Here is a 15599-nt window from a genome sequence, read left to right as displayed (position 1 = left end):
GCAAGTTTGGAAGGGATATGCTGGTTTCGCTTATGCTCAGCAGCAGTATACGGGATTGTTTGGTATTCGCCGTTACCCTAATGCAGGAGAGCAGGAAAAGCAATGAGGATCCCTTCCCTTCCTTGGCCACAAAGTTTTGTTTTAAACTCCTACCAAGTTCTTCAAACTGCACCTAAAACATGCAAAGGTCTCAGTAGACAGATGGTCTGTAGAATGCTATGCCTGATCGAAAAGACTCTGTTGCACCAAACCCCTAAGCTTGAGTTTAGAGAAATAGTTCATAATTAGAGGCTCTGAAGCTATCCCAGGCAGCAGTTAACAAGAAAAGCCAAATGGTATATTTAGGATGTCCCCTGCGAGCCTTGGGCTAGACGTGCTCACAGTTAAAAAGTGATGACTGTCACCAGTCAGAGAAAATCTTCTGAACCCGTGAACTTTAGCGCGTAAAGTTTCCATTCCCGCAATTTGCCTTCGACCATCATGGCAACATGAATGGCGAGGATTTCGTTACCACATATCCTCCAGCCAAATGAAACGGTCCCTCGTGCTTCATTACCTGGGGCCTCTATTAAAAAACAAAAACAAAAAAAAAGTTACAGCTATTTAGATACGTCAGTACGTTAAACCTTATGGAGAGAAGCACCACACAGGGGTACGTCTCGCCTTTTCATTGAAGAACCACTTTGACAGCCACAAGCGTGTGCTGCACGTGTACAGACCATCTAGATAAAACCTGAAAGTATAAAGGATATTTTGAATTATTTCATTGTTAATGGCTAAATTATGTTTTCTGTTACCCTTCTGAAGAAGGGCTCCTTCTAAGTCTAGTTTTATTTGGGAATCTACAATCCCCAAAAATCTTAATGTTGGAGAACAAATGGTGAATCTGCCTAGAGCCACATCCAAGGCTCGTCAGCTGCATGGATTTCAGAACTGCAGTACTAGCCAGTCCTCAGTCTTGACGATACTTGAAACCATCTTAACTACGGATAATATTCTATCGTATGAAAGGCTACAGAAAAGGGCTGCTGCTAGAAAATGAGAAATCTATGTGACCGAAGGCACTAACGTTGACAAAAGGAAATGTTTTCAAAATATCTGTAATAATTAAAAAAACACCCAAACACAGCAAATGATGCTTGAAAATTGTTATAAAACAGTGAAAAAAGATCGTTTTGGCTAAGTACAAATCACTGTGGATGTAGGAAGATCAGCAGAATAGCATTAGGCACCAAGATTCACCTGGTCAATGTGCAACTGAAGTTGTACCGAGGCAGATGACAAACACCATGAAATGTTTAGGATTTTTTTCTTTTCCTTCCCCCTTCAGATTGGTCCTGCTGTCTCTGTTCCAGACTTCTGATTTAGCTCTACTTTCATATTCCCATTGGGCTATGCAGTGCTGGTCTTGTTCCTAGGATGGAGCGGCCTAAGAGAAGAATTCTGGGTGTATCCTGCAACAAGCATCTAAACCAGGTCTTTTGCGAAGGTTTCGCAAAGCTTTTCTTTTTAGAGAAATTATTTTTAAAGAAATGTTTAGCCCGTAAGAGAAATCCCCAAACAGACCAAGGATTATTTTGGTTTTCCTCTGTAGTCCGGACAGGTTTGATGCATTACCGGTACTTTGGACGTTTTGACTGCCTACTGTAACGGCGACGGCCAGGCAGTACCCGGCCGGTGCTTCGGGTTAAGCTGTTGCCTTCTGCTCTGACATTCTGATAGAGACTGAATACAAAAGAGTGAGCCCGAGAGAGCTTCTTGGGGTCAAATTAAGCCCAGCAAAGGAATTGCGTGTATGTGTAGATATTTGCATGGTAGTAAGATTTCTGGAATTTAGCAGATTGCTTCTGCAAAAATCTTTGGGGAAGAAAAAAGTAGTAATAAAAAAAAATCCCTCTCCAGAATGATCGAGAGCTACACACAGAGAAATGCTTTCAAAACACAAGCATTTAATTTTTTTAAATGTTAAGTGAGATGTAAATACGTACGTTAGCAACAAAGTGCTCAAAAGCATACCGAAAACATATTCCATACACAGTTAGCAATAGAAGTCTGTACAAAAGTAATAAAGTTACACATTATAAAAAATACTCCGTAACTATAATTTAAAAGAGGGAAAAAAGACAAGGGAATTGATTTCTCAGTTCATATAATTTATTGCAGTTAGCACACAGTTTAAAAATTCACCAACACACCAATAGTACAAAACTAAACAGCATTATAAGTTATTCCCCCCTCAGGAAAATAAAACGTACTATGATTGTCAAAGCTAGATGTCAGTCTAAGTTTTAGAACAAAAGAAGAATGTGAAACTAAGGAAAGGAAAAAAGCAATCACTCACGAGGACCACAAAAAAATCCAAGAGAAAGTCCATTTTCCTCAGACACTGATTGTCTTCTCTAACTTAAGAAAAGAATGTAGTTTTAAAACCTAGAAACTATTCAAGTAACTAAAGATAACGCTCCAAGGCCATTTTCACAGCTTTTTTTTTTTTGTTTTAAATGCCATTACAGCCAAATTAACACACATTTGACCAAATATTTCCAAAACAGTCCAGCAATACACAATGGAGTTTTCCATTCAGTATCTTAAGCACAAAAATAGGCTATGTTTACAGTAGTTAAGGCGATCAAATTTTAAACAAAAGCAGAGGAAAAAAAAAAAAAGAAAAAAAAAAGGAAAAAACAGCAAACGTTTTCCATGCTACTCCCATAGACCTTATTTGTAAGTGCAAGACAGGAAAACAAACACTGTGCAAAATGCTTTTGACCTGCGTGTTGGTCATTAAAACCACACGTCAGGCTGCAGTCTCTGCTGCTTGGATACACATAGTCCTTCCCCTGCCCTCCCCCGGCCCCCCTGTCACTCAGGCCTGCCCAGGCCTTTCAGCCCGGGGCTTTCGCCCTTTTTTTTTTTTTTTCTTTTTCTTTTTTTTTTTTCTTAGTCCACAGCCTCTTTTCAACGGGGGGGAAAAAAAGAACGACCTATTGTGGTGGAGTGGTGCAGCAGGAATCCTACAAATGCTCATCTGGGGAAATGGACGCACCTCAGTTGGAGCTGGCGTGGGGTCTGTGCAATTAGAAGGGGTCTGGGGTTAGTAAATGCACACCGCACATGCAAATCTCGAAGCCTGGTTGTAAACATTCTTTTTTTTTTCCTTGTTAACGTAGCTAAATCGGCGACTCGTAGCTTAAGTTCTTCTCAACTTAAAGACAGTGGGAAAGTAAATTTAAATTAGATAAAATAAAAACAGTGCATTTCTCTTCTTCGTAACACCGTCATTTTCAACAGTGTCAGTTTTTTTTTTCCTAAGGAAATTAAATAATTTTCAACTCACTCGTTAAAGTTATACAATGCAAACAAAGACAAAAATATACTGAAAATCATGCATTTCTGTAGCGTTAATATTTACTTTTCAAGACTCAACTAAGAGCATCAACACAACCTGCCAAGTTCTTTGATACCTCCCCCCGGCCCATGTAATCAATTACAGTATACAAGAACAGTAATTCACATTTTTTAAACACACAGTTCATCACTGCTGAAGCTGCAATATCCTTTTTCATCCCAAGCAAACCTTCACGTAAAACAGAGTCCCAGTGATCCCAGTGTACTCTCAGGGTTTTTGTTTTATGTTTTTTGTGGTGGTTTTTTTTTTTTTGCTTTTTTGTTTTGTTGTTTTTTTTTTTTTTCTCTCCAGTGGGAACTGTCAGAAATCCAGAAGTTGCCATAATAAGTTTTAAGTCAACCACTTGTTTAAAAATAGATAATCCAGCATTTCAGAAATTTTCCGTTTGGGTCTAAAAGCATTCAGGTTTCCAACAGCTAGAAAGGACTCATGCAATTATAGAAATGTAAAGGAACTGACAAAATTGGGAGAGGATTTCTACATTCAGATTTTAAGAGGAAAAAGATCGAGAGCTTAAAAGAACGCAGTGTTTTGCGGAGAATAAAGCCATGTCCAAATTTTTTGAATTGGAGATTCCTTAGAAGTAAAGTATCCGCTGGCTTCTATTCCAAAAAGGGGGAAAAATACGCTCCGTAATTTGTTACTTTGTCGGATTACCTCTACAGTTCATTTTTATCAGAGTGCTAAATTAGTGAAATATTCATGCTGCCTTAAAGTGCAAAAACAAGCTAATAGCCAAACTTTCAGTTCAAGGAAACAAGATTGCTTTTAGACTGTACCACAACTATATAGATTTATATATATATTATTTATATATATAAAAATTTTATTTCCAAAGTTCTTGTGAGCTATCTTCTAAGGTCCAGTCTCTGACAGTAGGTAAGCTCAGTGCTTCGCTTTTGACAGACAATGAGTTCACCAACTCACAGTGAAACTTCCGAATGTGTCTGTAAAGGTCTCCGGACTGCGTGAACCTGCGTTCACACCACTTACAAGCATGAGGCTTCTCCCGCGTGTGAACCACCGCGTGGCGGCTCAGGTTGTGGGAGTACTGGAAGCTCTTCCCACACTGGGTGCAAGTGTAGGGCTTTTCACCTGAATGAGTCCTCTCATGACGTTTCAAGGTGTACATGCAAGAAAAAGTCTTACCACACAAGGAGCAGGTCGGGACATTGACATCGGTAGCAGGCTTGCTGCGGATCCCGTCCTGCTCTCGAAAGTGCGTGCTTAAATGGATCTGCAGGATGTGGGGGCTAGGAAAGACCTTGTTGCAGAGAGGACACATGAAAATTTGGCCGGCAGGGCTAAGTATGTTTGACACATAAGGGAGCAAGCTGCTGTCCATGTTTCCTTCCACCTGGACTCTCTCGTTCTCTGGAGTTATCATTTCATCATCGCTTGCCTTGTCTTCTCTATCTAGCTCCCTCAAGACCGAATCTTCCCTCATCGGAGCCAGGTGGGCCGGCTCGTACTGTACCCTGTTATTAGTGCTCACACTTTCTTTCACAGTGCTATGTTCCATATCATAGTCATTAGTGCCAACATCACTCTCATCACAGGAAGCCTCTTTCTCCACCTTCACCTGAACCAGGCTGCTTCTAAGCATGTCCTGCGAAGAGAAATAAGAACTGTTCAAATTTTCAACTCCTGAAAGGCTGGACTTGACAGACAGGTCCAGCACGCAGTCAACATCTGCTGAATCCCTCACAGAGGTGACAGACCTCTGGGACAAAGACTCTGTTGAGCTGCAGGGGCTGGCTACTGTTTTTCCAGCTGCTGCTGCGTGCGTCTCTGCCTCTCCGCCAGTCTGGGGAATGCCTGCTGAGTCTGAGGGCAATCTCATCCACATGTTCCCAGGCTCAGCCGCCAAGTCCCTCTTGCTAGGCAGGATGTTCAATTTTTCATCTTCTCCGTCATCTTCATCGCTGGGCAAGTCTCCTGGCATGTGGCTGCTGCCGTCGGAGAGGCTCTCCACTTTGTCTGAGCAACTTGAGGCGTCTTCCTCCTTTTTTGTACTGTCTGCCTCCGTGGTTGCTTTCTCTTTCAGCTTCTTTTTGCAGACTTTGACAATGTCATACATGTGGAGATAACTGGCAGCTGCTAGCACGTCTTCAATGGGCAAGTCTTTGAACTGGAGCTTTCCTTCGTACATGAATTCAAGCAGGAGAGCGAAAGCTGGGGCTGTAACAATGTCGCTGTTCAGATGAACAATGTCCCTTTTGTCCAGCTGGTCCTTGTAAAAGAGGTGGAAATACATGCTGCATGAAGCCAGTACAGCTCTGTGCGCTCGGAACTGGGCATCTCCTACCAGAACAGTGCAATCACAAAGAAAACCCTGATGTCTCTGCTCACTCAGACACTGTAGCAAATGTCTACTGTGGTCAGGAAACTCCATACTGTCTTCATAACCTATAAGCAACGAGATTTTAAAAAATTAAATGTAGGTCGAAATCACAGAACTTATGAATCCATGTTATTCCACTCTAAAAGCCTCGTATTTGTATCGCCAGAATTCTGCTACTGACACCATGCAAAGATTATTTAACACGCATGTACGATGGCAACTCTTTTCCCAGTCAACCACTGAAGTTACAATTTCCTTTCAGTGATAAAGAAGCCGTTCTAATAAGCGCATAGGAACCGCTGTAATTTTTTTTAAAGTATCACTGCTGTTCATAAAATCTGTTCAACAGTTTTGGTTTGGGTTTTTTTTGAGGAAACTTCCTCCAGATTGCGTCCCTGGGAGGGCAGACACCCCCCACCCCCCCACCAAAATATTTTTTTTAAACACTAAGTTTCAGAGATCACAAAGGAGGAAGAAAAAAAGAAATCAGATCATCAACCTTCTTTTTAAAGTCAAATTGTAGTAAGTGCAGAGGTTCATGCACAAGGAAATGCTAATATACCCAAATCTGAAGGTCTAACATTCATAAAGTATAAAAATTATTTACAGGTGTCAATTTGTATCAACACCAAAATCAAGGTTTCTAGAAATTTCGTTCACCTGTTTTACTTCTTGTAGTAAGTACAGTTTCAGGTTTTAAACCTTCTCCATACTGTACAACAGAACACGAACATTTTTGCCAACATGCAGAATTTACAAAAGAAAACTAACAACCAAAACACCAACGAGCACTGCTTCCCCTGTGTGGGACAGAAATTTCCCTCCCCTCTCACCCCAGCCAGAGTTTGCAGTACCAAACTTAAAAAAAAAAAAAAAAAAAAAAAAAAAAAAAAAAAAAAAAAGAAAGAGTCATTCAACATGAGCGTGTGTGCATGTGTGCATATTTCAAATCAGTAGCCCGGGTACTGTTCTTACCCAAGTATCTTTCTATTCACCTTCCTTGATGATATAGAAAAAATAAACTTCAAAGAAGTAGAAAAGTCAAAACTCAAATAGAAAGTAAAATCTCCTAGAAACCTGTCTTAATCTATTCTCCTGTGATTGATAGCAATGTTCTCCCAAACCATCTATGCAGATCGTGGCTCTCTAGGCTGGCAGATATTATTGAAAAATCCTCATCCCTCGCAAACCAAGACGTACTAAAACTTACAACACAACCTCTACTATGTTCTGTAAAATACCATTGCTAGAGTAAAGCACGAAGATTTACAATACAATCACTTTAAGTGCCCCACAGCCAACATCAATCCTAATCCTTAAGAGGGCTAAAAATAAAGATTGGAGGGCAGCTCACAAGGTAGCTGTGATCAAATTAGGAGGCTGAAAGGACAGAGAGGGACGAAGAAGGAAGCTTATAAACATCTGATCCAGCTGACTGTGGCCATATGGCAGCTGCTGCCCAGATAAAGAGATTAAGAATAGAGGAGTGCGATTACAGCTGTCTGGCCAATTCAGGCAGCTCAAATCTACAAGTTCTAAATTAGTCGCAAATACAAAAACTCCTTCAAATAATTATTGTTATGCTGAAATAAAAGATTTCAAATGCTACATGCGAGAAAGAAAAGAGGAAACCAGTCAAACCATTCTCCCGGGTACAAAAGTTTTTAAACACGTAACTGATTTCTATCTTTCAGAAGCACTACAGCTGTATGCTACTATGGTTCTGAGCTGCTGGATGTTTAGCGGTGAAGTTTAATCAAAGACTTCCCCACAAACACATTTTAGCCAGAACGATCCTTCTTTAAAAAAAGCACACTTTTGTATATTTCACTAAAACCCCCGTAAAGTCATTGAAAAGATGCAATACAAGAAGATAAAGCAGAACTCTCTTTAGGCTTGCCACTAAATCCATTGTAGCTTTGGTCTCAGAAATGAAGGATGAACTTGCTCTCTCCTTCTTCCAAACCAAGACATTCTCGCAATATGCATTAAAGTTAATGCTAACAATGAGCCCAAAAACTGATACTCTCCAACTGTAGCCCAAGCCTTTTGACTAAAGTCCACTTATCTATTTAATACTCAATTTCATATATTACCTCTAAACTTGGTTAGAAAAGTAATGTGATTTTTTTTCTGAAATTCAATAAACAACACACCAAAACAGAAATATGCTGTATCTAATCTATTGCTACTCCTACCTTTAGTACACATAAACCTGATTAAGTCCTTTCCTCTGAGTCTTGCTGGCTCCAGGTCTGTTAGATCGGTGGAAAAAAAGCAGACTAGGAGAGACAGATGCAAAGTGGAGATGATGTTAGAGAGGAATGAGATACCTTCTCCACACACAGATCTGCACACACTAACTCCCTGTCTGTGTGTTAGAATAAAAGGCTGAGGGATGGCAGGCTGTCAGCTGCTCTGACATCATGTTCAGATGGAAATGCTACCTCCAGCTGTGCTCCTTTTAATGCCATATGCTACTCCTCTACACTCCTGCCACCAGCTTTTTCTTAGGAGAACTTTTCTCTTCTGTTAGTATAAACAAAATACTTCAAAGTCTCTTTTTTTTTTTTTCAAACTTTCTAACAGGGAGGGAAAGAAAAAAAAAAAAAGAAAATCCTAAACATATGGGGCTCTACTGTATTTGCAGCATAGCAACACTTCTGCCTTCGGCTGGAGGACCGCTTTATACACCGACAGCACACCCCAGCCGCGGGGTTACCCGAGAAACCCACTCCGGTTCGGTTTTATTGAGCCCAGAGGTTCAGTTAAAGGCAGAAATTAACCGAACCTATTCACTCAACTCGCAGCTCCCCGCTCCGCCGCCGGTCCTTTCAGTTTCACCGTTCGGACGGCGCAAGTGACACGGCGCACCCGGCTCGGGCTCGCTCACGGGGGGAGCGGCCACCCCCGCCGGGGCACCGCTGCCGCCGGCCGGCCGTGCTCGCACACCGCTCCTCCCCCGCCGGGGCTCGGGCTGCCCTTGATTTGGCTGCCGCCGCACCGGGACGCCGCCCCCCGCCCCGGGCTACCCTGGACCCCCTCCCGGGCTGAGGCCGCCGGGCGGGGGGGGGGGGGGGGGGGGGGAAGCGGGAGGCGTCAAGGCCGGGCGCCGTGCCCCTCGCACCGCCGCCGGGATCGGCCCCGCCGGCCTCCCCCCGGCCCCGCCGGGGACACCCACGTCCCGCTGGCGCCTGCAAAGAGCGGGCTGTTCACCTGCCCGCCGTCCCCCGGGCTGCGCCGCGCCGCCGGGCCGGGCCGGGCCGTGAGGGGAGGCGCGGCGCCGCCGGCCGCCGGGGGCGCGCAGCAAGTTCCCGGCGGGCCCGGCCCCCCCCTCCCCACCCGCGGCAACTTTTCGCCTGGGCTGCCCCCCCCCCCCCCGCACCGCCGGCCCCGCCACCCCAGGCCGGGGCCTGCGCCCGCCCGCCGGGCAGCGCCGCCCCCACCCTCGCCCGGGGCCGGCGGCCGCCCCGCGGGGAAGGAAGCAGCTGCCCGGCGCGCAGGAAAAGCCGCCCCCGGGTCACGGCGGCAACAAAAGAAAAGTAACCGGGAGCGGCGCCGGGGCGGCCGGTCCCGCCGCCCGGGGAAAGGCTGCCCCCGCCCCCCGCCCCGCCGCGCCCACCCCCCGCCGGACCCGCCGCCAACTCCGCCCGCCCCGCGGGGCCGCACTGGCCCCGGCCCGGCCCGGCGGCGCCCGGGGATGGGGGCAGCGGGACTCACACTCCGCGACGGCCCGAAGTCCCCGCGCTCCCGCCGCCGCCGCCGCCCGCCGGCTTCTCTTCGCTCACTTGCCGCTCCGGGATCGCGTCTCTCCCCCCTCCCTCCCTCCCTCCCCGCCCGCCCGCCCCCCCGCCCCCCGCGCCCGCTGGCCGCCGCCCCCCCGGCCTCCCCCCTGCCGGCCGCTGTGGAGCGAGCGGGGCAGCCGGCGGAGCGGAGCGAGGCGGGCCCCGCGCTCAGCGGCTCCCCATGGCACCGACGGCCGGAGACGGCGCGGAGCCCGGGGCCGGGCGGCCGGGCGCGGGGGAGGGGCGGGGGGGCGGGGGCGCCGGGCGCACGCAGCACGGGCGGGAGGGCGCACGCACGGCGGCGGCGGCGGCGGCGGCACAGCCGGGCCCGGGCTGCGGCAGACAGATGTTCGCCCCCTCCCCGCTCCCCACTTCGGACTCCGCTCCCTGACTGACAGCCCGGCCCGCCCGCGCCGCCGCCACCGCCAACCGGCGCGGCGCCCCGCCGATGAGTGACGGGCCGCGGCGGGCGCTGAGTGGAGGAGAGAGGCCCGGGAAAGGCCGGCGGCGCCGCCAATCACGGCGCGCGGCGATGCAGGGGGCGTAACCCGGCCAGGAGCCGAGGCGGAAGGGGGCGGGGCCTCGTCCTGGTCGGGGAGGGGGCGGGGCAGCGGGGGTGGGGCGAGATTGAGTGGGCGGGGCCGAGGGGGGCGGAGCGTTACCCTTGAGGGCGCGCGCGGGCTGCGGCCTCGCGCCGGTCGCCGGGGCGGGAGGGGGTACGGGGGTGACGCGGTGCATGGCGGGACGGGGCGGCAGGTGCGGCGGGGCCGGTCCCGGTCGCGGGCTGGGACGGGACGGGACGGGACGGGCAGGGTAGGGCTGCCGTGCCCGGGGCGAGGCCGCCGCCGCTGGCCTGTCCCTCCGCTCTCGTCTGTCTGCGCAGGCGGCTGGGCCACCTGCGCTGGGCCGGGCCGTGGGCGGTGGGTTTGCGTGGGAGCGCGCCCGGCCAGGCCGGGCCGGGGGCTGCGGCGGCGGGCGCTGGCCAGGACGGCGTGTCCGCCCGCCGTGAGGAAACCGCCCGCCCCCGGCCGCTCCCCCTGCGCCCGCCCGCCCGCAGGCTGCCCGCCGCTACCTCAGGGCGGTTGGGGACCGAGAGGGGATGTCAGTTGCTGAGGGCAAGTTAGGAGCCAAGAGCAATATTAGCATATAACAGCCGCGTCACTGTCTCGAGATCCAAGACCCATCAGCTGCCCCTACTAAGAAGAACAAGTGATCGACTACAACAGGGAAACCTTTCACAAAATTTTCTGAGGGATCCATATCTAAGAGGAACACGAGTTGCTGCTGCCCAATAACTTTGCAGAGGTTGATGACAGAAACATCTGGATTAACAGATAAGCCACAATGCTGCTACAGCTGCAAGGCGTACAAAACTAGAGTTGATTTGCTGCAATGCATTTATCATTGGGTAATTAGAAATAAGCCTTAGTAGATAGTTTGGTGATTCTTATCATACCCTTGTATAAAATCCCTAAAGAAAAGTGCCCAGGGTGTGCCAGGTTTGGCTGGGGCACCTCGTGTGCATGAATAAATATTTACTTTTGCAATTCCATAGTTTAGTGTCCTAGCCTCTCTCCTTGGTTGGCACAGGCCAGCTCTGAATTTGTAACAAGAATGTGATCGGAACATGCTTCGGCTCCTCTCTCTTTTAATGGCTTGCCCTGCCCTGGGCTAGAGTTTCCATCTCTTGGCGTTGCGTTTTGGGCTGTAATCTTTGTGCTCCCCGCTGTGGCAGGGCAGGTTACGAGGAGCGGTGCCAGAAGGAAGGTCGGCATGGTTTGGGACGTGTGCGTGCCCAGTCCTGCCAGCTCCTGGGCAGCAGCATTGGGTAGGACGGTGGCTGAGGAGAAAAGGAGCTCTCCAGGCCTCGTGGTGGTTCACAGGCAGATTGAGGTCAGCAGCTTTGGAGAATACCATGGCTTAATGGTGGGTTAGGATAGGGCAGTGGAGGCTGGGTTTGAAGAGCTAAGGTCTTCTTAGGAAAAGACTTATCCAAGGAGCAGGGTGTTGCCCCATCACCTCTTCAGTTTCAGGTAAGCAGTTAACAGAGGAAAGTGTTTTGAAGAAAACGAGGCTCGCCAACTGAGACCCAGAGTTTAAAGAACTGAGTTAGTATTAGTAACCAAAATTGATTGAGTAGATACAAAAGCTGAAGGCACACACTTAGTCTCCTTCAGTAATACGAAACCGTTACAAAGAAACATACTGAATTCTGGCTGTGTCTAATTTATTTGACAGCACTGCTATGTATATCACACAGCAGCCAGCATCTAGGTGTCCATATGCTGCAAGCATTACATACCTATAGGTAAAAAATATGAATATGTGTACAAAAGAAGACACTTTTCTCTCTATCTTTTGGTGAACTGATTGCTCATGAAGACCTGGTATGGGATTTTTTCATTATTAACCTCATAGTGTTTCAGTCCATCTTAGATGCTGTTACAATTCCATATTTAAGGTGGCTTGTTTTTTGGTGGTTTTTTTTTTTTTTTTTTTTTTTTTCCATTGGCATCGTGTTCCATATTCCATTATACCTGGAACTCGATGGGGTTTTGTCCTTGTCTCTTCAAGACACAGCACCTAGGATGCTGACTCTTCATGTTTCCTGATTGTCTCCTCAGTGCTGCTAATCGCTTCATCTGAGAAAAATCAGTACTCTGTTCCCTGCTGCCTGTCATTTCTTGAACATCTTCCCTATAACTACGAAGCTGCTTTTTCTTTCAATTGCAAAAATAAATGTTGAATGTATTTCAATAGGAAATACTGTTGAAAATAGTTCTAAAGCTTTTTTTTTAACCTGAAACATACAAATAACTTACGCAGTTATATACATTTGAACTGTCAGTGAATGCGCCTGAAATTGTTACATTAACTATGTTGTCCTAGATCTGTAAACGGCATCCTGCCTCATGCTTCCTAGTATAAGCCATCTCACCAACTGCTCAGGGTCGGTTAGTAAGACCTCAGTTTATGAATACTTACTTTTGCAAGTGTAGCTTTACTGAGGGAGGCGGTTTAGTCATCTTCACGATACAAAACTGGGAAAAACAAGGCTGCTTAATGTGAAAAAATTCAAATAATTTATTTGCTGAAGAGGACAGTTAGCAAATGGACTTTCTCAGCTCCTTATGGACTTTTACAGGACCTGGAATTTAAAAACAATTATACAATAAAATTTCATGGGGCGTTACTGTTTATACATTCTGTTCACTTACTATTTCCTCCTCATACATATGAACATACCTCCTTATGCTTTAAGATGTACCGAGAAAAATCTTACTGCCCCTCACCTTGTATTTACAGTGCTGACTCCTGATTAAATCAGGGTGTGTTTTCTTTTCCCTTCTATCATTTGACTGTATGACCTTGGGCAAATCAGTTTGTCCTTTTTGCCTACTCAGACTGGTTTGCCCTCGGGGCCACAGGTTTATTTCTTACTACAGTTACATTTAACAGAATGATCTGCAATTACTGTTTTTACAGCTATTATAATAAAACAGTTTTTTACTATTTCTAAATAGGAGATGGAGTGAAACAGAAAGAAGTGATTGTAGGTAACGCTTTAAGATTAAAAATCTTTTTGGCTGTGACTCAAACTTCATTGATTTAAACCTGGAACCGTTGACATTTGCCTGTGATTTTTTTTGTGTGTGTGTGAAGGGAACTCTAATGCTTTTAAAGAGTACTTAGAGAGGTTTAAAGACTTAGCATTATTTTAAATATAGAAACAAGATGATAGAAGAAATTAAGAAAAAATCCTACACAGGGAAAACTCACAGATACCCTGTAGTCCAGTTGGTCCTCTATTAGAAAAAATAATAAAAGATGGGCGTTCCATTGCAAGGGATGGTGAAGCCTTGTTGTAAAGGGACAGAAACATCTGGCAATACACCTGGTCTCTACGCATATTTATAAATCACCTCAGGCATCCCAAGGTACCGTAGAGAACACACACGAAAATTGAACTAAGAACATTCATGTGCCAAAGAAAAAACTGGTCTCGATTTAGCATGGAAAGAAATGAGTCTCATTTACTGCACAAACACAGTTTGGAAAGACATGATGCAATTTTGCACTTCTTGCACCTTTGCACCTGCTGACTTTCATTTATATCCTCCAGGCAACAAGCAAGCCTGAAGGCCTTTGGCTCATAACCAATGCTGACGTTGCAACGTGGTGCTACAGGAGCGCCTGCAGCTCTGGTAGAGCCTCCCTGCTCGCCTGTGATCTGGGAACGTCGAGGTTTCCTGGCGTCTTTTCTAAAATGGCTTGTGTGGTGAATCTCCCAGTATTGTTTGTTGCTGCTCAAGATCGATTAATAGGTAGTGAGCTGCTTTGCAGATGCCAGCTTTGCCTGCAAGCCTCAAAATGTGTTCGTCGCATTTGTTTCTGGACATTGCATGGTGCTATATGCTCTTGGAAACTCTTCTTGACGACAGTCCAGTAGAAGAGCCTGAGCTGACAAAGGTCAAGGTGCCTGCATGATATTTGGGTCCAGAGCCATAGATTTAGATATTAGCACAACACATTTATACTGTGGAACCAGCTGCAAATTTGGTCCTCAATACTTCTTTCTTATACCTGCTATAGCACGATTTTCTACATTTTCTTCAAATTGTAGAGCAGTGCTGTGCCAATTACCATACACACCATCCATTTTGTTCTCCGTGAAAAAAAAAGAATTTGACAATGAAAACTGCTCATCTGTAGTCAAATATCCTGGGTTTATGCCCTACAGGTTATTTTGGACCTGATACCATCACCCATAAGCATTACTACTGTTTTCATTGATAGCACAACGGAAAGTGAGTACTCCCTTTGTAAATTAAAACTCTCCCAGAATGCTTTGACTGATAGGACTGGAGGTACAGTGGCAAATATCTCCAGGGTTATGTGTCCCAGAGAAGTGAAAATTAGGACTCTTGTTCATGGCACTCTTGATTTTTTTTTTATTATTTTTGATTTTGTTTTTAATTGTAGTGAAAATTAATTAATGTCTGTCTGGTTTTCAGAAAAATTAGAAGTGAAATAGTTTCTGGGGCTGCCATCATGCTTGAGGTTCAGCTGATGTCACCATGGAACTGAGTTTTCTCTCTGGGGAACCAGTGTTGGGGAAGTGCCAAGATAATATAACACAGCCTTTGCATGAATTGGCTAAATATGCATCTTACTGTGCCAGAGTCTGACTGGATCAGTAATTCTTATCAGCCCTAGCTATGCTGGGTAAGCCACCAGGCTGTGCTCAGCTAAGATCTTTTCTTAGCAGGTGGGCCAAAAATTTCTCCGTCCTCTCAAATACTACCACATAAAAGAAAAGGAGCACCATGCACTGAGGTTTATCACCGAGGCGGCTGCTAGCATTCGTGCTGCAAGCTGAGGACAGGCACCACTGATACACTTTCTCTAGGTCCAGCTGTCCTTTTCTGGAGCATAGATTTGTCTAGCTTTAAGCTACAGCTTCTGCTTCACACAGGGAAAATTACTGAGATCAGTGACTTCTTTTTTATGTCCCAAAACAATTTCAAGGCTCTGTGTAAAAATTTGATCATAAAGAATGGCATTGGCCTCACGGGTGGAGGTTTGAACTGGAATTCAATTAGATTTGTTTGTTGAGTATTAATGATATGCACACCGTCACTGGAACCAGAATAGAAATGTTTTCTCTCAAAAGATGCTTGTTTTGGATACAAAGAAATTGGCTTCACATTTCTAGCCTAGGAACACCTGGCTGCTGGAGCCCAGACTCCCACAACACTGGCCAACCACGAACAGATGCTTAGTGCAGGACAGACCTATGCCATGGGCCACTGCATGCTCGTAAGAACACACAACTATTTCCCCAAACGTAAAACAAATGCAAAGCCTAGAGTTCAAATAGACAAGAGACACAGATCATGATGCGCCGAAAGGAGGAGAGTGGGAGTGATTGTTAATTCGTGCCCTGGGCCCCTGCGCTGGCAGAGCGGTACTGGGTGGGACTGCTCAGAAGATATCTAGGTATCTTCCCTCTGCAAAACCTGTGGTTCCTGCTGAGGTCACATAGGTGTGACTGGTATTG

At 46.5% G+C, this 15599-nt stretch overlaps 1 protein-coding gene across 6 annotated transcripts; it reads right to left on the bottom strand.

The window, feature by feature from the left end:
* Nucleotides 1–1929: 1929 nt before the first annotated feature.
* Nucleotides 1930–9566, bottom strand: ZBTB18 (zinc finger and BTB domain containing 18). 6 transcript variants are annotated; one of them, XM_064445806.1, is made up of 3 exons: nt 9474–9566; nt 7952–8035; nt 1930–5818 (listed from the first exon to the last, which is right to left on the bottom strand). In XM_064445806.1, the coding sequence occupies exons 2-3, from the start codon at nt 7962–7964 to the stop codon at nt 4236–4238; spliced, it is 1596 nt and encodes a 531-aa protein (XP_064301876.1). In that variant the 5' UTR covers nt 7965–8035; nt 9474–9566; the 3' UTR covers nt 1930–4235. The 6 variants fall into 6 exon arrangements, with proteins under 6 accessions (XP_064301876.1, XP_064301877.1, XP_064301878.1 ...); XM_064445807.1 differs by lacking the exon at nt 9474–9566 and adding an exon at nt 8545–9048; XM_064445810.1 differs by lacking the exon at nt 9474–9566 and having other exon boundaries at nt 4842–5018; nt 5131–5818; nt 7952–8536.
* Nucleotides 9567–15599: the final 6033 nt, after the last annotated feature.

Source organism: Phalacrocorax carbo, chromosome 3, assembly GCF_963921805.1.
Source record: "Phalacrocorax carbo chromosome 3, bPhaCar2.1, whole genome shotgun sequence".
Lineage (NCBI taxonomy): Eukaryota > Metazoa > Chordata > Aves > Suliformes > Phalacrocoracidae > Phalacrocorax > Phalacrocorax carbo.
Note: the sequence above shows the minus strand (reverse complement) of the source record. Positions and strands in the feature narration are given on the sequence as shown.